This window comes from Elgaria multicarinata, chromosome 13, assembly GCF_023053635.1.
Source record: "Elgaria multicarinata webbii isolate HBS135686 ecotype San Diego chromosome 13, rElgMul1.1.pri, whole genome shotgun sequence".
NCBI classification, from domain to species: Eukaryota; Metazoa; Chordata; class Lepidosauria; order Squamata; family Anguidae; genus Elgaria; species Elgaria multicarinata.
In genome coordinates, this window is record NC_086183.1 from 35409231 (window position 1) to 35433422 (window position 24192).

At 58.0% G+C, this 24192-nt stretch overlaps 1 protein-coding gene across 1 annotated transcript in view; it reads left to right on the top strand.

The window, feature by feature from the left end:
- The window catches only part of SPTBN4 (spectrin beta, non-erythrocytic 4), a 49664-nt gene that overhangs the window by 281 nt on the left and 25191 nt on the right, over window positions 1–24192 (top strand). Inside the window, exons 2-18 of the mRNA XM_063140499.1 lie at window positions 1381–1532; window positions 1854–2027; window positions 2750–2841; window positions 3872–3952; window positions 4320–4435; window positions 7318–7430; window positions 9110–9297; window positions 9571–9688; window positions 9794–9952; window positions 10734–11036; window positions 11411–11561; window positions 11738–12611; window positions 13658–13795; window positions 14826–15206; window positions 15399–15774; window positions 19264–19466; window positions 24046–24136. Coding sequence (XP_062996569.1) covers window positions 1381–1532; window positions 1854–2027; window positions 2750–2841; window positions 3872–3952; window positions 4320–4435; window positions 7318–7430; window positions 9110–9297; window positions 9571–9688; window positions 9794–9952; window positions 10734–11036; window positions 11411–11561; window positions 11738–12611; window positions 13658–13795; window positions 14826–15206; window positions 15399–15774; window positions 19264–19466; window positions 24046–24136 — 3710 coding nt within the window. The remainder of the gene's footprint in view (window positions 1–1380; window positions 1533–1853; window positions 2028–2749; window positions 2842–3871; window positions 3953–4319; window positions 4436–7317; window positions 7431–9109; window positions 9298–9570; window positions 9689–9793; window positions 9953–10733; window positions 11037–11410; window positions 11562–11737; window positions 12612–13657; window positions 13796–14825; window positions 15207–15398; window positions 15775–19263; window positions 19467–24045; window positions 24137–24192) is intronic.

Here is a 24192-nt window from a genome sequence, read left to right on the forward strand (position 1 = left end):
TAGAATCACAGAACGGCAGAGTTGGAAGGGGCCTACAAGGCCATCGAGTCCAACCCCCTGCTCAAGGCAGGAATCCACCCTAAAGCATCCCTGGCAGAGGGCTGTCCAGCTGCCTCTTGAAGGCCTCTAGTGTGGGAGAGCCCACCACCTCCCCAAGTAACTGATTCCATTGTCGCACAGTCAGGAAGGGCTCCTGGGGAGGCAGGATGGTGGAACAGGCCCAGCATATGCCGCCAGTGCTCCCTGCCTAGGGCAGGACCGTGAAAATTCCCACTCAGCACATTTGCCACAGAAGCTGCTGGTGAGAGGTGCAAGTGGGCCCAATGCCAGCGGCCTGGCGAAGGGCCAAGGCCTCCCCAATCCCACCGTCTGCACACGGCTTGTGGGGTTTATTTCAAATCTCCAGGCCTGTCATTCCAGCTGTGAACCCAGGAGGAAGCTGGGCTCACCTTACAGCCAGGGCTGCACCAGGAGACCTTGCCTGCCTGCCTGCCTGCCTCTACCTATTGGCACAGCAAGGTGGCAGTCTCCAGCTGAGGCTCGAACGGCCATCCCTTGATGTGTTTTTTTTTTTTAAATTGCAGCCCAGCACAGAGACGAGAAGGGACCTGCCAGGTGAGGTGGCTGCAACTGCCATTCATGACCCACAGTGCCTCTGCCCCCTTGAACATTGGGGCCCAGAGGCATTCTGGGGGAATGGACATGGCGGTGGTCCTGGCTGCAGCCACCTCATCCAGCACTTTCCCTCTCAGTGCTGGGTGTGATGCAGTCCCAGGTGTCCCAGGTGCTCCTGCTCTTTTCAGCACCCCCACCCACCCCCACCCAACTCCTCCCCTTGGTAAGCTCACTTTGGGGTCCCCAGAGGGCATCTTTCCCAAGGCCCCTTCAGACCTGGCACCAGCCCTGAGGCTGGGCCATCCTGGGTCCCCATGAGGCCCAGTAGAAGGAACTGGAGGCATTATTTCTCAGGTTGACATGGTTCACACAATCATTTTCAGCCACAGTGGCTTAAATAAAGCACTGTGATTTGTGGCATGCACTGTGCAACAGTGGGCACCCGTTCCATACCCCAACCTGTAGGTTGTCGTGTTGTCAGAACCTGTCGGAGTGGGTTGTTGGTGTGTTTGACAAACCTCCCACAATCCTAAACTGCCCGTGGGCTCCGGCTGGTTCATCCGTGGCAACAACCCTCCCTCGCCAGGTTTGGGCGACACAACCTGCAAGTGGGGACTGGGTTATGAAGGAGCGCCCTGCACGTGCCACGAACTGCGGCGGCTTGTGGAAGCTACCGTGGCTGAAAACAACCATGCAAACTCGCCCATTGTGTGGGGAGGGGTGGAGAGATTGGGGGCTTCCCCTAACAAGCCGAAACCCTACTAGATGAGCGAGATGCCGTGCAAAAGAAGACCTTCACCAAATGGGTCAACTCCCACCTGTGTCACGTCTCCTGCCGGATCAGCGACCTCTACACAGACCTGCGTGATGGATACATGCTGACGAAGCTGCTGGAGGAGCTCTCTGGGGAGCAGCTGGTGAGGGGGCCTCTCAGCTGCTGGGGGAGAGGAGTGGGGGGGGCCTTGACCTCGAAAGAAGAAAGGGCGGCACCCCCCATCAGCCCTCCGCGTGGATTCCTGCAGTGCCAATGGAAGTGCTCTCTCCACGGGCCACGTTTCCGGTCTCAGCCTGCCTGGCATGCGCAGGAGGGGTGTGGCTGAGCGCTGTGATGTGGCCGGGTGGTGGGCGGGTGGGCGGGTGGGCAGAGGATCCTGGGGCGGGTGCTTTGGGGGCAGAGAGCCTGCACTGCTTTGGCCCGGGGCTGCCCTCCAAGCCCTCTTCCCTTGCCTCCCTGGAAGCCCAAACCAACCCGTGGCCGGATGCGGATCCACTCCCTGGAGAACGTGGACAAGGCCCTGCAGTTCCTGAAGGAGCAGCGGGTCCACCTGGAGAACGTGGGCTCCCACGACATCGTCGACGGCAACCACCGCCTGACACTGGGCCTCATCTGGACGATCATCCTGAGATTCCAGGTGGGGCCGAGAGGGAGCAGGCGGCTCCCTCCCGGGCGGGCCCACCAGCAATGGGAGACGGGGCCGGCTGTGCTGGTGCTGGGGATCCCTCCCCGCTGCCGAGATGGGGGGTGGGGGGAAATGAGCTCGTGAGCCGCGGCTCAGCACCCGTGGCCACGGCAGGAGGCTGGGTATGGCAAAGCAGCACCCAGGCTTAGGCTCTGGGGCCTCCTTGCCCCAGGACCCTCGGCCACACCAGGCCTGCCCTTGAGAGCCAGGGGCACCCAGGGCTGCTCCCCTTCCTCTCTCTGGCATGGAGGCTTTGGGCTGCATCTCTCTGTCGGGTGGGCAGAGGGGGGCACAGAACCTTCCCGGGCGGAGGGGAGGCTGGCGGAGGGAGCCAGCCAGTCCCAAAGGGCTGTGATACTCGTGATCCTCCGCCCGGACTGAGCCTTCTCCCTCCAGGGCAGAGCTAAGGCGGCATTTGAGGGAAGGCAGCTCTGGAAGGGAAGGCTGGGAGGGAGGAGGCATGGTTAGGGTGACCCTAGGGAAAGGAGGACCGGGCTCCTTTATCTTTAACAGTTGTATAGACAAGGGAATTTCAGCTGGTGCCGTTTGCATGCACGCAGCACCCGGTGAAATTCCCTCAAGCTGCAGGAGCCCTGCCCTCCTTTCTATAGGGTCAGCCTAGGTGTGGCAGGCCGGCCCCTTTGCCCCTCACTCTCCTGACGGCTTCCTCTCAGATCCAGGTCATTAAGATTGAAACGGAGGACAACCGAGAGACCCGCTCAGCCAAGGACGCCCTGCTGCTCTGGTGCCAGATGAAGACGGCCGGGTGAGCAGGGGGCCGAGGGGGCGGGGCGGAGAGCAAGCGCCACCCCGGGGCCGGGCTTTGTTCAACGCGCAGCTGCCAGCCCCTCACGGCCAGGGCCACGCAGCTCTTTTGTTTACGTTCTTTTAAAATAAACAAATAAATAAATAAATAAATCATGTCCCACCTTATAATTTAAAAACATTCCTGTTGTGTCCCGTAAGAGAGGCAAAATACAAACCCCTTTATTTCAAAGTATAAATGACACAGCAGAAACAGCAGCCGTGCCTAGGACCGACCTGTCTCCGTCGCTGCTGCTGCTGCTGCTGCCGCCGCTTTGCTTTTCTAAGCTGCTTCCCTTCAGCTGGGCCTGATCCGGGCGCTCTTAAAGGCACAGTGCCTTCAAAACCACCCCATTCCTCCTCCTCTTCAGAAGCCTTCATCATCCCTCTACACAGCAGTGCATAACTTAACCCTTAGTCCAAGCAGGTGGTCGTCTGACACAACAATCCACAACAACAATATCGTGTGTGCATTTAAAAGACAAGTTCATAAAACATTAGAAGTATAGGAACGGAAGGAGTGCTACGTTAATAAACCCAACTTCAAACAGCACTAGCAACTTTACTGGCCGTGAAAAGCCTGGGCAAAGGAGCTTTGCTCTCTCGCACCATTCGTTCGAAGAGCTCAGCACAGCTCCCGCAGTTCTCCTGTCCCCACTTGTATGTTCACAACAACCTTGTGAGGCAGGCTAGGCTGAGAGATCATGCTTGGTGGAGCAAGGTCACCCAGCGAGCTTCATAGCTGAAGGGGATTTAAATAAGCTCAATTTGGCCACCCCTTTTATCTATCAGACTTGGCCCGTGCCAGCGAGCTGAGAGGGTAGAGCATTCTAAAGTCAGGGTGCCGGCACCAAGAAGGCCCTTTCTGCGGTTGCCACCCACCTCGCCTCAGTCGGTGGGGACATCTTGAGAAGTTATTTCAACCTTGGGGTGTGTGTCAGGGGTTGTAGAACTGTCTGCTCCACATTTGCTGACCCCCCTTTCCTTCTTAGGTACCCCGAGGTCAATATCCAGAACTTCACCACCAGCTGGCGAGATGGGCTGGCCTTTAATGCTCTCATCCACCGACACAGGTGAGGTGGGCTGTGGGCGCTGCCCTGTGGCATTCGTGGGGTGATCCGCTGCGGGGCCAAAGGAAACTGGGCTGGTGCTTCTATCTCAGCGGGGGCTCCGTGCGCCAGCCAGCAGTTTGGGGGCGGGAATGCAGTTTATCTCACCAGTTGACCACCTCCCAGCGGCCACGCTCCACCATAAGGGGTGTGTGTGTCTTGGAGTCCCAGCAGACCCGCAGGTTTGTCATGGTGCACAAAGATGCACACCAGGACGTTTGTTTCTTTACTGCGACGCCCCGCCTCCTCTGTCCAAAATGCAAAATAGAGATGTCACGTGAGGGGGGGGATGCTGCCCTCCCTCTCACAAGGCCTTTTGTTCCACCTCCAGACCAGACATAATTGATTTCAAGAAGTTGACCAAATCCAACGCTGCTTACAACCTCCAGCAGGCCTTCAACACAGCTGAACAGCAGCTGGGACTGGCCAAACTGCTTGACCCTGAAGGTAAGGGCCCCGATGGACCCATGGACTGAGGAGGAGGAGGATCAGGAAGGCCTGCCCGCCCGCCCGCCTGCCTGCCTGCCTGCCTGCAGTAGCTTCATAGAATCATAGAATAGCAGAGTTGGAAGGGGCCTACAAGGCCATCGAGTCCAACCCCCTGCTCAATGCAGGAATCCACCCTAAAGCATCCCTGACAGATGGTTGTCCAGCTGCCTCTTGAAGGCCTCCAGGGTGGGAGAGCCCACCACCTCCCTAGGTAACTGGTTCCATTGTCGTACTGCTCTAACAGTCAGGAAGTTTTTCCTGATGTCCAGCCGGAATCTGGCTTCCTTTAACTTGAGCCTGTTATTCCATGTCCTGCACTCTGGGAGGATCGAGAAGAGCTTCACGGCAGACTGATGCCAGAGGCCTGACATGGTCTACAGCCTCTTCATATGTTCACAGAAGGTTGATCTCGTGGGGCCCAGAAACTGTCTCAGGACCTGGCCAGTGTGGGGCAGGCAGGCAGCCTTCTCCCCAGTAGGGTGTTTCTAGATGTTTTGTGCAGAATGACGAAGGGCTGCAGTGGAGAAGAAGTTGCAGTTGAGTGACCAGCCTGGGATGGAGGGATCCCTGTCCTGCCTAGGTGGGTGCAGAGGGTGCTGCGACGTTAGTCTGGGTGTTGCTACGAAGCAGTGGGCTGAGCTGGAAAGGGCAGCCGGGGCCCTGGCTCCTCGCCCTGAGCTCCGCACTCCTGTCCTCTCTCTCTTTGGGTTCTGCAGCCTGCCTGAGCCTTGCCGCCTAAGCCGCTTTTGATCGTATTACTATAATCAAATCTCCCTGATCTGCCATGATCTGATTTCTCTTAATCTAATCATTCTAATCAGGCCTCCTTTTCGTATTGTTTGCCTGCGATTAATTCCTGCTCCCAGCGGTGCCTCTCTCTTGCACCTTCCCTCGTAACCCTTTCTTGCCTAAGGCCTCTTCATAATTAGGAAAGGCACCGGAAACAAGACTGTCAAGATCGCACTGCCCTTGTACAAATCCCAGGTGCCACCACACACGGCACACGGCGCGCAGTTCTGGTCACACCACACTTAAACAACGACATCGTAGAACCGGGAAACATGCAGAAAAGGGCAACGGAAATGATCCAGGGGTCGGAGCGATTCTCCTACAAGGGGAGGTTACAGGAGCAGGGCCCGCATGGCTTAGCGGGGGCGGGGGGAGGCAAGCGAGGGGAAGACCTGACAGAGGATGCATGTTATGGAGGAATGGGGTCCTATCCCATGAAGCCGATGGGTGGGAGACTCAGGACAGACCAAAGGAAGGGCTTCCTCGCACAGCGCAGAGGTAAACGATGGCGCTCACTACTGCAACACGTAGCCACGGCCACCGATTTGGATGGCTTTAAAGGGGGCTGGACAAAAGGGGTGTGGGAGGGGGCTATTTTACGTCCGTCCTCCTTGCGGGTTTCCCACAGGTGGTGGCTGATGGGCCCCTGTGTGAACAGAGCGCTGGACGAGACGGACCCTTGGCCTGATCCAGCCTCAGGCTCTTCTGGTGTTTTGGAGACTTTTCTGCACCAGATGAAACGTGGAGCACCTAACCCACAGAAGTGTGTGGTGGGATTCCTTGTCTCCGAAGAATTCCCTCCCTCATCAGCCAAGAGTCCCAGTCTCTTCTGGACTCTCTGCCTGATAGAATAGGAATTGTCCCTCACGCATGCATGCTGCTTCGGTTTGATGGGATGATCCGTTTTCTGTCTTCTTTATCAACTCCGTTATTCTGCTTCCTGTCCCAGTTGCTCGAGTCCTCGGTGGAAGATCACATCCAGTAACTTGTCCTGTGACCATCACAACCTTTCCTCGGGGGTCTTGGTCTGAGGATCGCCGTCGCGCCCCCCTCTTTAAGCACTCCAGCACTGGGGTGTGTGCAATTGTTGTTGTGGCGCTCCTGCCAGTGCCCACTGGCTTCTCCCTGCCCTCTCTGTAGGGTCTCCTTCTATGGCAGGATTTAGACTGTAAGCTCCTTGGGGCAGGGACCGCTCTGCTGGTCCTGCCCTGTTAAGCGCCCTAAACATGATGGCGCTCTGTGGTGAACTGTGACAACCGTGGCTTTACTGGGAGGAAAGGCGTTGCTGCTCACCTCAGTGGTGTCAGCTCCAAAGCAGCCCGTTGTGGCCTTAAGGCCAAGGCACGTCCTGCTGTTCTAACAGGGCCCTCCGGACCTCTTTTGAATTGGCTGCAGAGGGGCATCGCCCCCGCCGCCGCCGCACAGGCACACAAGCCTGCATCTCGGGAGAGGAGGTGCAAGGGAGGCTCTCGGAGAGGGCTGCATCTTGGCAGCCACAGCGGCCCTTCTGGAACTGTGCAGCTGCTGAGGGTGCAGGAGCCTTGGGGTCTTCCTTCCCCTGCCTGCGTTCACCCAGCACTGTCCTCAGCCTTGGAGCGGGGGCCATCCGGAGCCCCAGCCCCAGAGACTCCCAGGCGTTCAGAAGCCAGGGCTGGGCAAGCGTGTCTTTCTCCGGGAGCACCTGTGGCTCCATGGGGGAGCCCCTGTGGCGCGTGCAGAAGCCCCCAGGCTTCAGTCCCCAACCCCTCCAGGTGACGGGCAGGAGCCGCTTGTGCATGAGGCTTTGGCGGCCCAGTGCCAGTCAGAGGAGACAGACCTGGGGGTGCAGGGGACCACGCAAGGCCCCCTCCCTCTCTCAAGCCCGTCCAGCTTGTCCGCCATTTAACAGTGAAAAGCCTCCCTCCCACACGGTGGTCGCCGATCCTCTGTGGGGCTCGCTTGACTCCTGCCTGATGCGTCACCTGAGGGAGACTCCTGGTGCTGGTGCCACCCCCTCCCCCTTCCACTCACGCATCTTGACCCTCTTGCTCTCGCGCGCTTTCCCTTTGCAGATGTCAACATGGAGCATCCCGACGAGAAGTCCATCATCACCTACGTGGTCTCCTTCTACCATTACTTCTCCAAGATGAAGGCCCTGGCTGTAGAGGGGAAGCGGATTGGGAAGGTGAGTCTGGGGCAGGGTGGGGGCGCCTGATGCAAAGTGCCCGGACCGGAGGGAGGGACTCGCTTCGGACCTTCCCAGAGGCCGCTCGGTGCTGGGCTCCTGGCCATGCACAAGGAGCTGCTGCTCTTCCCCGTGCGATTGATGGATGGATTTGTAACATTTATATACTGCTTTATATAACAGAACCTCTAAGCAGTTCACAGCAGCGGTGATGGAGGCGCTGCATGGGGAATTGCCACGCTCTTGTGTGCCCCTCCAAGCCTCCTCCAAGGGTGGGATAGCTAATACCCTGGAAGACAGAAACAAACTTCAAAGTGATCTTGATAGGCTGGAGTGCTGGGCTGAAAACAACAGAATGAAATTTAATAGGGATAAATGCCAAGTTCTACATTTAGGGAATAGAAACCAAATGCACAGTTACAAGATGGGGGACACTTGGCTCAGCAATACTACAAATGAGAAAGATCTTGGAATTGTTGTAGATCACAAGCTGAATATGAGCCAACAGTGCGATATGGCTGCAAGAAAGGCAAATGCTATTTTGGGCTGCATTAATAGAAGTATAGCTTCCAAATCACGTGAGGTACTGGTTCCTCTCTATTCGGCCCTGGTTAGGCCTCATCTAGAGTATTGCGTCCAGTTCTGGGCTCCACAATTCAAGAGGGACGCAGACAAGCTGGAGCGTGTTCAGAAGAGGGCAACGAGGATGATCAGAGGTCTAGAAACAAAGCCCTATGAAGAGAGACTGAAAGAACTGGGCATGTTTAGCCTGGAGAAGAGAAGATTGAGGGGAGACATGATAGCACTCTTCAAATACTTAAAAGGTTGTCACACAGAGGAGGGCCAGGATCTCTTCTCGATTCTCCCAGAGTGCAGGACACGGAATAACGGGCTCAAGTTAAAGGAAGCCAGATTCCGGCTGGACATCAGGAAAAACTTCCTGACTGTTAGAGCAGTGCGACAGTGGAATCAGCTACCTAGGGAGGTTGTGGGCTCTCCCACACTCGAGGCATTCAAGAGGCAGCTGGACAAGCATCTGTCAGGGATGCTTTAGGGTGGATTCCTGCATTGAGCAGGGGGTTGGACTCGATGGCCTTGTAGGCCCCTTCCAACTCTGCTATTCTATGATTCTATGATTCTATGATTCCCCTCCCCCAAACAGCCACGGGAGGTGAGCCGGGGAAGTACACCGCTTTGCAAGGGCAGAAGGGTCCCTTCGCCCATTTTCCTGATGCCCCCTGGGGAGCTGCGGCATCTCTGCCGGGTGCTGCTGCGGCAGCTCTCTGGGGGCAGCTGGCCAGGGCCAAGGAGCCATGCAGAGGAGCCACAGGAACGCTGGCACCCAGGGCAGAGCAGGGCAGGGCAGCCTTCCCGCATGGGACCGGCTTGTGCCTCTTGGGGAGCCCTGGGCCTGGCTTGGACCTGCACGGTCACAGTGCTGCTGACTGCAGAAAGGGTGACCCTTCCCCACCTCTCCAGGCGTGGTGAGCAGGGAATTGACGGTCGGCTGTAAATAACCGAGGGAAGGTTACTGTTCTGGATGCAGTAACACGGAGCTCGAGGGTGAAGATGGCAGGAGGACGGCTTTTGTAAGGAAGGTCTAGAATCCATGCCGGAAGCCGTGAGCTGCTCTTCTCTGGGGACCCCCCGCCCCCCCCTGCCCTGGCACTTTCCTGCAGGTGCTGGAGCAGGCTCTGGAGATTGAGAAGATCATTGAGCGCTACGAGTCTCTGGCCACGGAGCTGCTGGAGTGGATCGAGCTCACCATCGCCATCATCAGCAACCAGAAGTTTGCCAACTCCCTGGCTGGGGTCCAGCAGCAACTGCAGGCCTTCACTGCCTTCTGCACCCTGGAGAAACCCGTCAAGTGAGTCAGTGCAGACTCCCTGGGGACTCCTAGCTGAGGGGCAGAGTAGATGCCCTCGAGGGCCCCTTTTGCCTTCAGCACTCTTAATCTTGGCAGCCGCTCTTCTTCTGCAAGGGATCCATGGCTGCACCTCTCTCTTTCTCTTACTATTGGGGCAGCCGGCTTTCCTGCTCGGTCTCTGCTCCACTGGGGGCTGCGGGAGGAGGGCTGGCAAGGGGTGCTAGGAGAGGCAGGCCCGGCCGGGAAGCTGACCCTGCTGCCCTTTGCATGCAGGTTTCAGGAGAAGGGGAACCTGGAAGTCTTGCTCTTCTCCATCCAGAGCAAGCTTCGAGCCAACAACCGCAAGCTCTATGTGCCCAAAGAGGGGAAGAGCATCTCAGACATCAACAAGGTAGAAGGCCAGCAGGTGGAGCGTCGGGCGGGGCGGGGCTGAGCCCCTGTAGGTGGGCCAAGCCCAGGGCCGGCTCAGCATCCGCCTCCCTCTCCCTCCGCCCAGGCCTGGACCAGGCTGGAGAAGGCAGAGCACGAGCGGGAGACGGCCCTGCGCAACGAGCTCATTCGCCAGGAGAAGCTGGAGCTGCTGGCCCAGCGCTTTGACCACAAGGCCGTCATGCGGGAGACCTGGCTGAACGAGAACCAGCGGCTGGTCTCCCAGGTGAGCGCAGGGCAGGGCTGGGGGTCTGGGGGGAGCCTCCTCCTCCTCCTCCTCCTCCTCCTCCTCCTCCTCCTCCTCCTCCTCTCTGGGACCTGGACAGGAGGCCAGAGCGGCAGCCACGGGAGGCCAGGCCTGGCGAAGGCTGCAGTCGTCATTGCTCGAATCGAAATCCCCACTCTGCTTCACGGAACTCGCATGTGGCTGAAAGGCATCCGTCTGGGCTCTCGTGTCTCTGCCAGGCCTCAGCAAGCGGGTGGGGAGAGTCCGGGGCCAGGGCCGGCCTGGCGGCGGGTGGGAGAGCTGGCTCTCAGTCGAAGTCGTCCAGAGGCAGGTGAAGGGCCAGGAGAGTCAGAGGTGGGGGCAGCCCAGGCCCAAGGCCTCCTCCTGGACCAGGCAGTGCTCAGCAGTGTCCTCGCACGCAAAGGGTCTGGGCCTGCTGGGCGGGGACTGGCCCTGGCCGCAGGCCCTGCCAGGCGGGTGCTGCAGCCCAGTGGCTGTGCCGTGCCTCCAGAGGGCTCAGTCCAGCAAGCAGAGGTGTGGAGCCCGCAGGCCCTGAAGCCTGACTGCTGAGAGGCCACGTCCGGGGATACCACGCCCCCACCCCGCCCGAGCACTTCACAGCCAGACACTTCTCGTCCTCCCGTGCAGAAGGGAGGGGAGGATGTTGTGGCCTCCTGGGGGTGAGGGGAAAGCCCTCTGCACACAAAGCCCGCTCGTCATACTTTGCCCCAGCAGCCTCTCGCTCATTGTGTCGCTTCCTCCCTGCCCCACCCCTTGCCAGGACAACTTTGGCTACGACCTGCCTGCGGTGGAGGCCGCCATGAAGAAGCACGAGGCCATTGAGGCGGACATCTCATCCTACCAGGAGCGCATCCAGGTGGTGGTGGATCTGGCCCAGGAGATGGAGTCGGAGGGCTACTATGACAGCAAGCGCATCAATGCCCAGAAGGACAACATCCTACGCCAGTGGGGTCTCCTGACGGAGCTGCTCAGCGCCCGGCGAGCTCGGCTGGAGCAGAATGTGGCCCTTCAGAAGATCTTCCAGGAGATGGTCTACATGATCGACTGGATGGATGAGATGCAGGTGGGCCTGGGGGGTGGGCTGGGGGGCAGGGGCTGCGGCACCATCGTCCTGGGCAGCCGCCCAGCCTGGTTCCCCCAACCACACCCAAAGCCCGTCACTCCTGGGCAACGCGAACGACCTGCCCTTGTGGATCGCTGCCCACCCGGCTCCTCCATGCATGGCCACTGGGCAGGGAGGTGTCCAGGGATGCCTGGCGCGTGCGCCTCAGCCCTGCCATCCTCCCTCCCGGGCCCAGCAGTGTCCCGGGCCCACCCAGGCCCAGCAGGGAGAGGCTGCCTCCCTCCCAACAGGCTCCAAGGCAAGAGCTGCAGAGGCCGGCGGGGCCACCGCGGGCGGCGCCCTTCATCCCCCCCCCCCTGCCCCCTTCCTGGCAGGCCCAGCTGGCATCCAAGGACTTTGGGAAGCACCTTCTGGAGGTGGAGGATTTGCTGCAGAAGCACAGCCTGGTGGAGGCCGACGTCTCTGCGCAGAGCGACCGAGTGCAGGCCCTCAACGTGGCGGCCCTCAAGTTCTCGGAGTTGGCAGGTAAAGGCTGAGCGGGCCAAACGGGTCTGGGCATGTAACCGGGGGCATTGCCGAGTCCGGCCCCTCCCCCTCTCCCCCTGGCCCAGAGCAGAGCTGCGTGAGGCCGGAGGGCAGGGGATCCGGCTGACCTCAGCCCCCCATCTGTGCCTCCCCCCACCCCCGGGCTGCTTCTCCAGGCTACCAGCCCTGTGACCCCCAGATCATCTGCAACCGGGTGAACCACGTCCACGGCTGCCTGGAGCAGCTGCAGGAGCTGGCGTCCAAGCGGCGCGCGGAGCTGGAGGCCTCCCGCCAGCTGTGGGCCTTCTTCCAAGAGATGGAGGAGGCCGAGGCCTGGGCGCGGGAGAAGGAGCGCATCCTGTCCTCCTCGCAGAGTTACGGCAAGGACCTGAGCAGCGTCGCCAAGCTGCTGAGCAAGCACAACATCCTCCTGGGCGAGCTGGTGGGCCGTCGCTCCTTGCTGCAGACCGCCATGCGGCGAGGCGAGCAGGCCCTGCTGCGGAGGCGCGGCGGCCCCGGCAACGTCCAGGAGAAGATCCGGGAGGTGCGCCTGCGCTGGAAGAAGCTGGAGGAGCTGGCGGCCGGCCACCTGCGCAAGCTGCAGGAGGCCATGAGCTTCTACCAGTTCAGCGCCGACACCGACGACCTGGTGGCCTGGCTGCAGGACGCCTACCGCCTGGTGTCCAGCGACGACTTTGGCCATGACGAGTTCTCCACGCAGTCACTGGTCAAGAAGCACAAGGGGGCGGCGGAGGAGATCGACCAGCACCGGGCGGCGGTCCTGGCCCTGCGCAAGCAGCTGGCGGCCCTCTCGCCCGACTACCACGAGCTGGTGGACGTGCAGATCCGCATCGTGGAGGTGGAACAGTTGTACGGGGAGGTGGCCGAGGTGGCCGTGCTGCGGCGGCAGTGGCTGCAGGACGCCCTGGCCGTCTACCACATGTTCAGCGAGGTCAACGCCTGCGAGGTCTGGATCGACGAGAAGGAGCAGTGGCTCAACCGGATGGACGTGCCGCAGCAGCTGGAGGACGTGGAGGTGGTGCAGCACCGGTACGTGGCCGTGGCAGGGAGGGCAGGCAGCGCTGAGCAGAGGCTCCCGCCCGGGGCGCTTGGGCCGTTGGACCGGTTCGGGAATCGCCCCTCCGGCCACGCGAGGCGAAAGGCGCGTCAGATAAGGCCACCGTGAAACAGGCGCACAGCAAAAGAACCAACGAAAATCTTCTGTAGAATAAAACAGAGGACGAACATTCAGACCCACGAAAGGTCCGGCAGAGCGGTGCTCTCTCCGCTGCCTGTCTGAGACATGGGGGAGAGGCGGCTGATCCAGCCTTCCTGGGGGGAGGGGGCTTCTGTGATTAGGGGGCTGCTACGAGGGGTGGTACCCACCAACCTGGCCTAGTTGCTGAGACGCATAACTGAGCCTCTGATGAGCCCAGTTCGGACGGGAGGAGGCGGGCTTTCTGCTCAGGGCTTTATAACCAGCACCCTGAATTGGTCTTAGAAACAAAATGGAAGCCAGTGTGGCTGTATGACTGCCCTCGTATGTAGTCCGTAAAACACACACACTGGCGCTTCCCGTATCCCGGATGGGAGATTTGGAAAGGACCGGCAGCAAGCGATGCTGCAACCGATGCAGGGGGATCTAGTGGGCTGCCAGAAATGCCACGGCAGGCCACATGTGGGCCGTTGCTTCTGCAGCCCAGCTCTAGCCCACTTCTGCCTGCTCTGGCTGGCAGTGGGCCCCTCCATGTCTCAGGCAGAGACGGGTCTTCTCCGTCCTCTCCTAACTGAGATCCATTTACTTGGAGATGTCAGGGTTGAACCTGGGTCGTCTGCGCGTAGAGCAAGTGCATGTCGAGGATCGACAGTGGCTCCTCCTGCACATTGAACCACGTTACTGTGGCAGGAAGAGGTGGAGCGGAGCAGGAAGCTGCCTGGAAGGGAGCACTGGGGTGGGTGGGCAGGGAGCTGGGGGGCTCCACTGCCTCGCACAGCCCTCCTTCCCTGCTGCTGCTGCCCCTTCTGTGGTCCGCTCTGTGCGACCTTCGGGTGGGGTGGGGCTGCCACGTTTTGATGGGCTCCTGCTGTCTGCCCAGGTTTGAAAGCCTTGACCAAGAAATGAACAGCCTGATGGGCCGGATTCTGGACGTCAACCAAATTGTGCAGCAGCTGGTGGATGGGGGCCACCCAAGTTCCTCTGAAGTCCGATCCTGTCAGGACCACCTGAACAGCAGGTAGGAAGCCCCCCTCCCCCGCCTAGAGACGCCTGTGCTGCTCTGCCTTGGAGGAAGGCGGCAGTCCACTGGATCCCGCGCAGAGCGCCCGGCTCTCTCTGTGGAGCCCCCAGGCACTTGGGGTGCACACTTGCTCAGCTGGCAGCCCAGGCCGGCCGAGACCACGGTTCATGCCCTGCACATGAAGCTCTCCACTATGGGCTGGGGATAAACTGGGCAAAGTTGATCCCCAGCCCAGAGCTTGCTGGCATAGGCTCGCTGCCTTAGCCTTGTCCAGACACAGTTGTCCTCAGCTGGCCCCGGAGGACAGGGGAAGCAGCCCTGTTGCTGGTCCGTTTAAAATGAGCAGAGGATGATCCTGGGTGCCCCTTTGCCTCTTGCCCTCGGGCGCCCTAAATCAGCCACGTTCCCTGGAGTTCCCCACCGCCGCTTGCTTGGCAGTGGCCCGGAGGGGCTCCGTGTCCTGCGAGGATAATGCCATTTTCCTCTGGTGAAATGGGGTGGCCTTGCGGTACCCAACAGGGCATAGGGGCATATGTCTCTGTGCTGCTCACTTCCCCTCTTGGCCGGGAGTCCCGCAGCCCTTGGCCTCTCTGTGGGGAGCATCCGTGTGTGTGTGTGTGTGTGTGTGTGCACATGCGTGTGGCACACCTGAGCCTGTGCTTGGCCGCACGTTCCCTTTCTCCCTCCTCCTCCTCCTCCTTGTGAGCTGAAATGGTGCTTCAGTCAGTGCCCCCCACCCTAGAACGCAGTGCTGCATTTCTCCACCTTGTGCAGCTGGATGCAGCCTTGCACAGAGAGTCGCAAAAACGTTTGACCCAGAGAACTGCTTACTGATGCGTCTTGGAGAGAGCGAGGGGGGCAGGGCGGGGGAGGGGGGAGAGCAGCCCCACATGCGCCAGGGCTCCCTGCTCTACTTGCCCAGAGCCAATGCCCACGCTCCACCGGCGACCAGGCGAGAGGGTGCAGAACAGCTGGGCCTGATGTTTCTGGCTTGCTGCTGCTTTCCTCCCTGCTCTGGCATGGCCAGGTGGAACCGGGTGGTAGAGCTGGTGGAGCAGAAGAAAGACCACCTGAACTCGATCCTGAAGATTCAGAACTACCTGATCGAGTGCAACGAGATCAAGTCGCAGATCCGGGAGAAGCGCAAAGCCGTCGAGTCCACCCAGCACAGCAGCGGCGACCTGGGCAGCGTCCTCTCACTGCAGCGCCGCCTCTCCACCATGGAGGCTGCCCTGGTGGTGCTGGAGCCCCGTCTAATTGAGCTGCAGCAGGAGGGGGAGCTGCTGGCCATCACCCACCCAGCTCAGGCCATGGAGGTGCTCATGCAGTTCGAAGAGATCAGCGAGGAGTGGGAGGCCTTGAAGCGGACCCTGCAGGGCTGCGAGGACTCGCTCACCGTGGCCAGCAGGTCAGGCCGGGGAGGGCGTGGTGGGGGTGGCGGGAGTCGGGGGTGGGGGTGGTGGGCATCAGGGCCAGTAGGCGTAGCAGGCGGGGGGGGGTTGCCTGAGCTCTGCCCCCAGCTCGCTGGCTCGCCTGAGCTCAGGGAAACGGTGGCCTCGCTCCGGTGGTGCCTCACCTGCCCTGCGCTCCTGCGCTCCAGGCTGCAGCAATTCATCCAGGACCTGGACAGCTTCCTGACGTGGCTGGTGAAGACCCAGGCGGCTGTGGCCTCCGAGGAGCTGCCCGGCCACCTGTCCGACGCCGAGCGGCTGCTGAACCATCACGCCTCCCTGAAGGAGGAGATCAACCGCTACGAGGAGGACTACGCCAAGATCCAAGCGGTCAACGACGTGCTGGCGCTGGAGGAGGCCGACCTGCCCTACCTCTCGCTCCAGCAGTGGCTGCAGAAGCTGGACGTGGGCTGGAGCAAGCTGCTGGAGATGTGGGAGAACCGCCGGGAGATGCTGGTCCAGGCACACATCTTCTTCCTCTTCCTGCGCGACGCCAAGCAGGCGGAGATCTGCCTGTACAACCAGGTAAACCTCGCGGTGGAGCAGCCGTGGCCGGGCGTCCCTCCCTCCCTCCCTCCCCCACAGCTGAGAGGGTTCAGAATTCCCCACCTGGGCAAATCCAGGTCCTGCACCAAGAAAAGGTGCTTCCGTGATGATGCCTGCCAATCCCCTCCCACTTCCCTTCGTTGATTTTGCCCAGTGGCTTCTGGCTTTGCTGGCCACGAAGAAGGCCTGGTTGCTAGGAGGGAAAGGGAGCCTCGTGGCCCCAGCCAGGTTCAGCCTCTCTCCCTCCCTCCTGGCAATTTGCCAGGCCTTGCCCACGCCCACTCTCAACCATCTCCTTATAGCCATAAGGGCCAGGAACTTGCTTTGAAGTCAAATAAAATAAAATCAGCTTTCCATTTGTAATTTTTTTGCCACGCTCGGTTGCCAAAAGAGTAACACTGTTGAGTCTACGGCAGTTTAAGATGACCAAGAAATTGAACATTAATCATCATGACGCTGCTCTCTATTCTGGCACAAAGCGGGCGAACCAAGGTACAGCGACACTTGGCCGGGGCCTTTGCCTCCTGATGGCGCTGCAGCAAGTGGGGTCCTGAGGTCTGCCTCTCCGGAGACCCTGCTCCTGGCCCCTCCTCCTGCTTTCCCTTTCCCAGGGGAAAGCACAGCTAACGTGCAAATCATTCTGCCCCAGCCAAAGTCAAAGGGTTTCAAGAGGGCTTGTGCAAACGTCATTGGCCGGCTGCACACGGACTCACGCACCATTTGATCTGTTTGCTGAGCGCTTTGCAGCTGGGGCTTAATTTGAGCCAGTGCTGAACGCCGCAAGTCACTTCAGGGAGATTGGAGGCCATAACAAAGAGGGAGAAGAGAGCGCCCCAGTGAGTAACCGCAGCCTGTCCCACGTTGTCTGGGACTAAGGGGCAGGGCCTCCAGGCACCCACCCACCCTTAGCCCAGGCACCTGATTCTGAAGCCTCTGCCAGCCCCAGCCCCAAATGCCGCGGGCGCCTGGCCCAGTGGGTTTGCTCTGTGCACCTCGCGCCATCAACGGTGGGGTTGCGTTGGCCTCAGGGAGTCGGGCCATTTAAAGGGTTTGTACGCTCTCTCGGCGATCTTGCATTTAACTAAATAATGGAGTCATTAACCAATTAAAATCCACGTGGCAGTACCTTCAGGCGGGCGCTGCTTTGAGGCTGCTTCGCGGAAGATGGGCTCTTAGATAAACATTGTCCTTGTCTGGGAAAGCTGGCATGGCTTGTTTGAATCAAGATGTACAAAGATCACATACTGCAGCGGAAGGCTTGCATTTCTCAATGCCAATTTTACTGCGGTTAATCGGCACTACTCACAAGCAAATACGCTCAGACGCAAGCACCCAGGCGTGCGTTCTTTGTCCGTGGGAAACTAGGGAGCCGTGTGGGCCTTGGAGAGGGCCAGGGCTTGGTTTGGCCCAAGGCTCCCCGTTCCTGGGAAGGGCATCCGTGCCAGACCTCTTGGCGTGTTGAGGAAGTCCGCATTGCCAAGCCGGAACACGTCTGGCCTTGGCCCCCATGAGTGCTTCTGGCCCCCAAAGGGATGAGGTGCAGCTGAAAACAGGGAGACGTTGCAGGGGGGGTTTCCTCTTCAAAGTGGGTGCCACAGCGGAACCAGTTCTGTTCCCGGTGCTCCTGGGTGCCTGTTCTGGAAGCAAGGAGACCCAATGAGTGGGTGAGGTGGCCAGGCCGAGGCTCAGGGGCTCCTTCTGTCAGAGACCCAAGCACAAGCTCCCTGCTTGCGTGGGACCCCACCCTCCCCCCGTGGAACCCGCATCACCCCAATGTGGCAGCAGTCAAATGCAGCTGCCCTGAGAGTTGGGCATAAGTCCACGTGCAGAGCAGGGGATGGCTGGGGCGGGGCTGCCTGTGGCAAAGGGCCACTGGGAGATGGCCTGGCCTGGCCTGGCCGGCCGGCCCCTCTGAGCCACTTCTGCTCCTGTATGGCTTATTCCAGCACCTGCAGGCTGGCCGGGCTAGTTGGGCCAAGCAAGGAGGGGGGAGGGAGGGGCCAGCTGCTTTCCCCCGTGGGCAAATGTGACAAGACGTAGGTGACCAAGGGCTAATTTGTATTCTCACCACTATTGCCTGCATAGTGCAGAGTGAGAGCTGCCGCTTGCCTCCCTGCACACAGGCGGCCCACACGGAGGGCGGGAGGCAAGCTGGGGCCGGTGGAGGAGAACGCCTCCTCCAGCAAGGTAGCTGGCCAAGGGACCGCTGTGGTCTGCAATTGGCTTGCAAAGTGTCTTTCAGTAGATTGAGCTGCGTTTTCCGAGGGACCCCATCGGCTGCCTGTCACACACCCACACACAGACACAGACACACACAACTACTGCCCCCTCCCTGCAAGGCGGCTTAGAAATATATATTTAAAACAAATGAGACCATGTACATTGATGGCGCTATAGAAATTAATGATGAGAGCAGGAATCCCCTCCCGGCCTTTGGGGTCTGGCTGCTGTGGGTGGTGGTTGCTGAGGTGGAGGCTGCTGCGGAGGCCACGTCAGCCACCCGCCCCGAGTCCTTGGTGTACGGCAGCCTCCAGCCCGTCTGTGACGGAGAGGCCAAGAGCGCCTCCAGATGGGCAATGCATTTGTGGGCCCTGCCTGCTGCCCCATGTGAATCCCCGGGGCATATGCTGCGTTCTTCCCATCACGACACATGCTCAGAATCAGGGGGATCAAAGAGTAGGGCCCCCTCCTTCTGTCTACGCTCCTTGATAAAATGGGAACTTTATTTGTGTTACTAATAACATTTCCATCTTCTCAAGGAACATAGACAGAAGGGTCAGGTATTTTCTCAGATCCTTGAGAGTTGGTTTGCTATTCCCCATTGGAATAGCTATGAGTGTCAGAGTCTTGTTCTACGTGGTGTTGTTTGTGAAAAGTGGGTTGCAAATGGGGCCAATCGTGCTTCCCCCACCCCCACCTCCTTTTGTTACAGTCTCCACCCCTTCTAGGATAAAGGAGGTCTTAAAGCATTGATCTGTGATTTTGTAACCTTCATGCTTGACTACTGCAATGTACTCTGCATGGGGCTGCTCTTGAAGACGATATAGAAGCTTCACCTAGTGCAAAATGCTCCTATGCATCCCCCAGTAGATGTGGTGAGATGTGTGCCTGTAACTGAGCTGGCTTCTGGGGTCTGTTCAAGGAGCTGCTGATGATCACCCGTAAGGCCTGGTCATCATACTGAATCGGCATTGTTTTCAGATCCGCTTCTGACTTCAGCCTGTGTGTGTTTACAAGCCAGCTTGAGCTTCAGAAAAGCAGTCGACAAATGCTTATAAGCAAGCGTTTTGTCCTAAGGGTTTGGGTTCCAGCCTTGCCCGGGAAGAGCTCTGGATCTCCTGCCTCTGAGCCTGGGCTGGCCCACAGCCTCCCTGCCAGTGGCTACAGGAGGTGCAGGTGCACTGCAGCTGGAGCAGGAGGCTTTTCTGTGGCTGGAGCATCAGCCGTTCCCTTCTGGGGCTCTTGCAGGAGGTGACCCTGGCCCATGCTGAGCTGCCCATGACAGTGGAAGGGGTGGAGAAGGCCATCAAGAAGCACAAGGACTTCATGACAACCATGGAGCTCAACCTACAGAAGACCACCTTGGCCCTCAAGGCAGGCGAGAGCCTCATCCGCCAGGGTAACATCTACAGCGAGCGGGTGAAGGACAAGATGGAGGCCCTCCAGGCAAAGTAAGGAGACAATGAGCTGCCCAGCCCTGCCCTGCTTGAGCTGCTGAGAGTCAGAATGGCACCGAAAAAAGCAGGGGCCTTGAGGAGCCTCACACAACCTCTGGTTGGCTGGATTATTGGGGAGCCCCATAGATCTCTTCTGTTACAGCGCAGTATGTCTGCATGCAAAGGGTTGGACATTACAAGGATCGTCTAATTCCCTCCCCCTGGCAAAAGACAGGCCATGAGACTGGACTACACTTGCAGGGGTCCTGGTAGTGCTCAGTGTCAGCTTTCCCCCGCTGCTCTAATCTGCCATGTGGGAATAATGCCTCTGGAGCGCACCAGATGGTTATCACTGGCCGCTCTCTCTGCAGTATAGGTTTGCTGTGGGGAGATACTGGCCTAATCTACACCAAGCAGGATGTAGCACTATGAAAGTGGGATGAAAGCGGCATATGACCTGTGTCCATGGGCTCCAACAGCTGTCAGTGCACTTCAATACCTCTATGAAGCAGTCGTGTGGCTCCTGCCTCTTATATGCCTCTTTCATACCGCTTCCATAGTGCAATGTCCTGCTTGGTGTAGATGAGGCGCCTGTCTCCAAGCCACGTAAACTCCCTACCCACACATGAGCACACACGTGGCATAATGGCGCTCAGAGGGTTATACAGCTTTTGTTGTATTATCGCCTTGCCTCAGTCACTAAATTCTCGGGGGTGGGTGGGTGTTCCAACATCCAGTCGGTGGCGATGTCTTCTGCTCATCACCCTCCCATCTTCCGTCTTTTGACAATGAATTGTTAAGCAGGAAAAGATAGAATAGCTGAACAGTGTCCCTTGATTGGGGGATGTCTTTGTTTTTCATTACTCTAGGCCCAATCTGGATTTTAAAAGCCCCCTACCTCCCCTCACCACCGATGCTGGGGTCCTGTTCTGAACTGGGGGCCCTACACCTACTCTGCAGTCAAAATGGTGATGGGGGAGATACCACTGCAATAAATGCATTTAAAGGCATGTCTGTTTTGGCCCAATCTTGCGGGCCACTTGTAGCCATCCATCTGGCAGCGCTTCACAGTCCCTCAGCACTTCTGGGTTAATAATATTGGGTGGCGTTTCTCTCTCCTCCTAGTGTAGAAAACATTTTGCAGGGCAATTCCCACCCCCCAACCTTTTTAATACAAAAGCAAACAAGCACATTTTTCTACCCAAGAATCTCTGAGTTTGAAAGAGCATCAGCTCCTGCCTTTGTTTCCACTTCCTTTCATTTGGGCACAGGGGAAGAGGGCAGGGCACCCGTGCTGCTGCCATGATCCATCCCTGGATGTATTTCTCCATTCTCTCCTCTGAGCATCTGTCCCCGTTGCCCCTCTGACGGGAGATCACAGCCAAGGTTTCAAAATGAACCAGGAAACCCGGCCTTGTAAGAAGGAGACCTGCTGAGCCCCTTTGTGTGTCTCTGCTTGATGCCTATGAATTACCTCTGGCCCTGGAGGTTCTCTGATGTTTCAGGAAGATATAAAGTATAGCCAATTTCTGCTGGGCTAGGACTACTGGCAGCAGGACTCCCCTGGCAGGCCTGGGTGCGCCCTTATGAGGAGGACTGGAGGGAAGGAGCCTCCAGGAAGGAGGCACCTCATGGGGTTCCCTGGAGGGGAATTGCTTTATCCATAGGCTGAAAGATTTGTGGCGGCCAAAGGGTAGGACAGCTATTTATGTGACAAGGTCAGGCTTAGATCACAGCAGGCCCATAAGGACCTTCTTTCTCTCTAACAAGTTTTTCCCCCCTTGCCCCACCCCAATTTTATTGAGGAGGAAGAGGGGCCTCTCTCTCTTGACAGACAGCGCCTGGGAAGGAGGGCCGGAGAGCCTTCCAGGCTGTTGTGGGGATGCACAGTATGCCGAGAGCCGAGGGGTGCTTCCAGAGGGGGCTCCTGGAACTCCCATTCAAGGGCCCTCGAGCAGCAATTCTGTGTTTTCCTCCTTGATGGAATTTCTTGGAATGAAAAAAGGCAGAAGACGTGCCCAACACAGGAGGGTTAGAAATGGAAGAGGTTGTCTGGACCTCCTGTGAAATCCCACACACGTGGCAGCGTGATGGCACAATCAGAGTTTTATCTGGAAGTAGCCACAGGTGCCAGCCACTGGTTCTGCCCATCACTTTGCCCCGGGCATTGCTCGGAAAGGCCTGCCCCGGGGCCAAGGCTCCGCATGAGGCAGCCCAGACGAGGCCTTGTTGCTGCCCAAGGAGTGCACTCGGGGCTTCACTTAAGCTGGGGTCAGCAACAGACTTGTCTCATGGCATGTGCAGAGTGCCTTTCCTATGTTTACCACAAAGCAGGCTTGGGTAGTCTACTGGTGGGGGGAGGAAGGTTTCCGGGAGCGGGGCCCATTTCAGTCTCCAGCAGGGCACCAGTGAGGTGATGTGAGCATGTGTGTGTGTGTGTGTGTGCGCGCGCATGTGCCTGGAAGACCGAGCGAGTGAACAAGATTGATTCACAGCAACGCTCAGAGAGCTGCTTGCGGCTGGAGTCCAGGTGATTAATTTCAGGCACGGTTAAGTGTCTTAACGTGGCTGCGGGGCAAACTTAAGCCTGGCATCTTTCTTTCGAGAAAGCAAGCACTCACCCCTGGGTCAGAATCCAGCCCACTGCCCATGTGCCCTCAGCAACAGGACCGGTTCACGCCACAGGAAGCCCCCTGGGGACCTGGCTCAGGGCTCCTTCCATTTGTCTAAGGCTCACAGAGCTGAGATCAGATGGATTTGCCTTTTTGTTCCAAAATATTTGAGGGGTGGCATGGAAGGGCTTTGGATATATTTTTGAAAAAGCACCCTCTGCCATGCAGCACCAATTAAACCCCCTCCCTAATTAATGCATAAGTTGCTGACATCTCCCTTTGAAGTCTCCGTTTGTAAAGGACCAAGTGCTAATTTTGTTTGACGTTTTAATTGGTATCAAATCCTTAATATACTTATCTACTCCAGACAGATAAACCAGCTTGGTGCTGTGGTGTGTTATTATTTTAGCTTAAAGAGGGCTGGGGAGGGATCTGAATATTGGCATTATTATTTTTATTATTACTATGTTTTAAATGTAATGCCTGATGCTTTGTTATCTTCTTTGGCATTTTAACGGGGTTTGTGGCGTGTGTGTGCGTGTGTGTGTGTGTGCGTCAGTCCTGCTACTAATTAAAGTCAAGAGAGCAGCTTGGCTGGGCCCAAACGCACAATATCATGAACACTCGTTGCAGCTGTCATGGATTAAAAATGAAGGGCTTTGCAGAGCTTGGAGGAAGCACATCAGACTGGAAACTACTGGGCCTTACTGGCGTGTTGTGGGCTGCTCTCTGAAAGGTCGTAGTTTTGCTGGTGGCAGTTTGGGTGCTGCAGAACATGTGTGTGTGTGTGTGTGTGTGTGTGTGTGTGTGAGAGAGAGAGAGAGAGAGAGAGAGAGAGAGAGAGAGAGAGACTAGGCCAAGGTCAGAGCAGGGAGCCTGTGGCAGAGGCAAACACCAGCCCAATTATCCGGGCTCTTGTTATGAAAAATTAATCAAATGTTTTTCAAGGTCTAATGTTTGGTCCATCCCCCCACAAAAGCTCAAGTGTGATACAGCCCTTTAAACATGAATTCTTTGTGGCTTTCTAAATCAAAACAAAGCACTTTGCAAAACAGCTGATCTGCATGCTAATAGAAATGAAAATGAGCTTTGCAGAGCTTGAGTGACTTGATATGTTCCATTGTGCTCTTAAAAGACCTCAGCTTCTTTGCCAGCAAGCTAAGCAGGGGATGCCTAGAATAGACTTTAGAATCATAGGATCCTGGAGCTGGAAGGGTGTCCCTTGAGGCCATCTAGCCCAACCCCCTGCTCAGTGCAGGAATCCTATTTAAAGCATCCCTGACAGATGACTGTCCAGTCTTTGCCCACCTCCTCCCTAGGCAATTGGGAGCATTGTCTGACAGCTTGACCATTAGGAAGTTTTTCCTGATGTTCAGCTGAAATCTGCTCATCGTAACTTCAGCCGGTTATTTCGTGTCCTGCAGTCTTGGATGAAAGAGAAGAGGTTGTGGCCCCCTTCTGTGAGACAACCCTTTAGAGCAGCCTTCCTCAACCTGGGGCGCTCCAGATGTGTTGGACTGCATCTCCCAGAATGCCCCAGCTGGCTGGGGCATTCTGGGAGGTGCAGTCCAACACATCTGGAGCGCCCCAGGTTGAGGAAGGCTGCTTTAGAGACTCTGAGAGCACTGTCCTATCCCCCCTCCGTCTTCCCTCCGCAAGGTGAAACATGCCCAGTCCGTTCGCTCTTTCCTCGTGGAACGTTGCTTCCCTAGTCCCCTGACCATCTCTGCTGCCCGTCTCTGGACTTGTTCCAGTTTATCTGAAGCCTTCTGGAAATATGGTGTCGCCAGGGAAGCATGAAGAATATCGAGTTTTCATCCTGGCACCTGGGGGTGGGGGTAGAAGGCGCCTTCCTGGTCACAGGGGAGTGTGGGAGAGGCCGTGTCCATCCGCGTCCCACACGAGGGATCTCCTCCCTTTGGTGTCCCCGTGGAGGCTCCCGGCCAGCTCCAGCCTGACCCAGTTGCTCTCTCCCTTTGCAGGAGCCAGCAAAATGTGCAGCTGGCCCGAACGTGGATGAAGCGCCTCGGGGACCACCTGGAGCTCCAGCACTTCCTGCAGAATTGCCATGAGGTAGGCTGTCGCGTTGGGGGCTGCCGAGGGGATGAAGCTTGGTCCCGCCCCTGGGC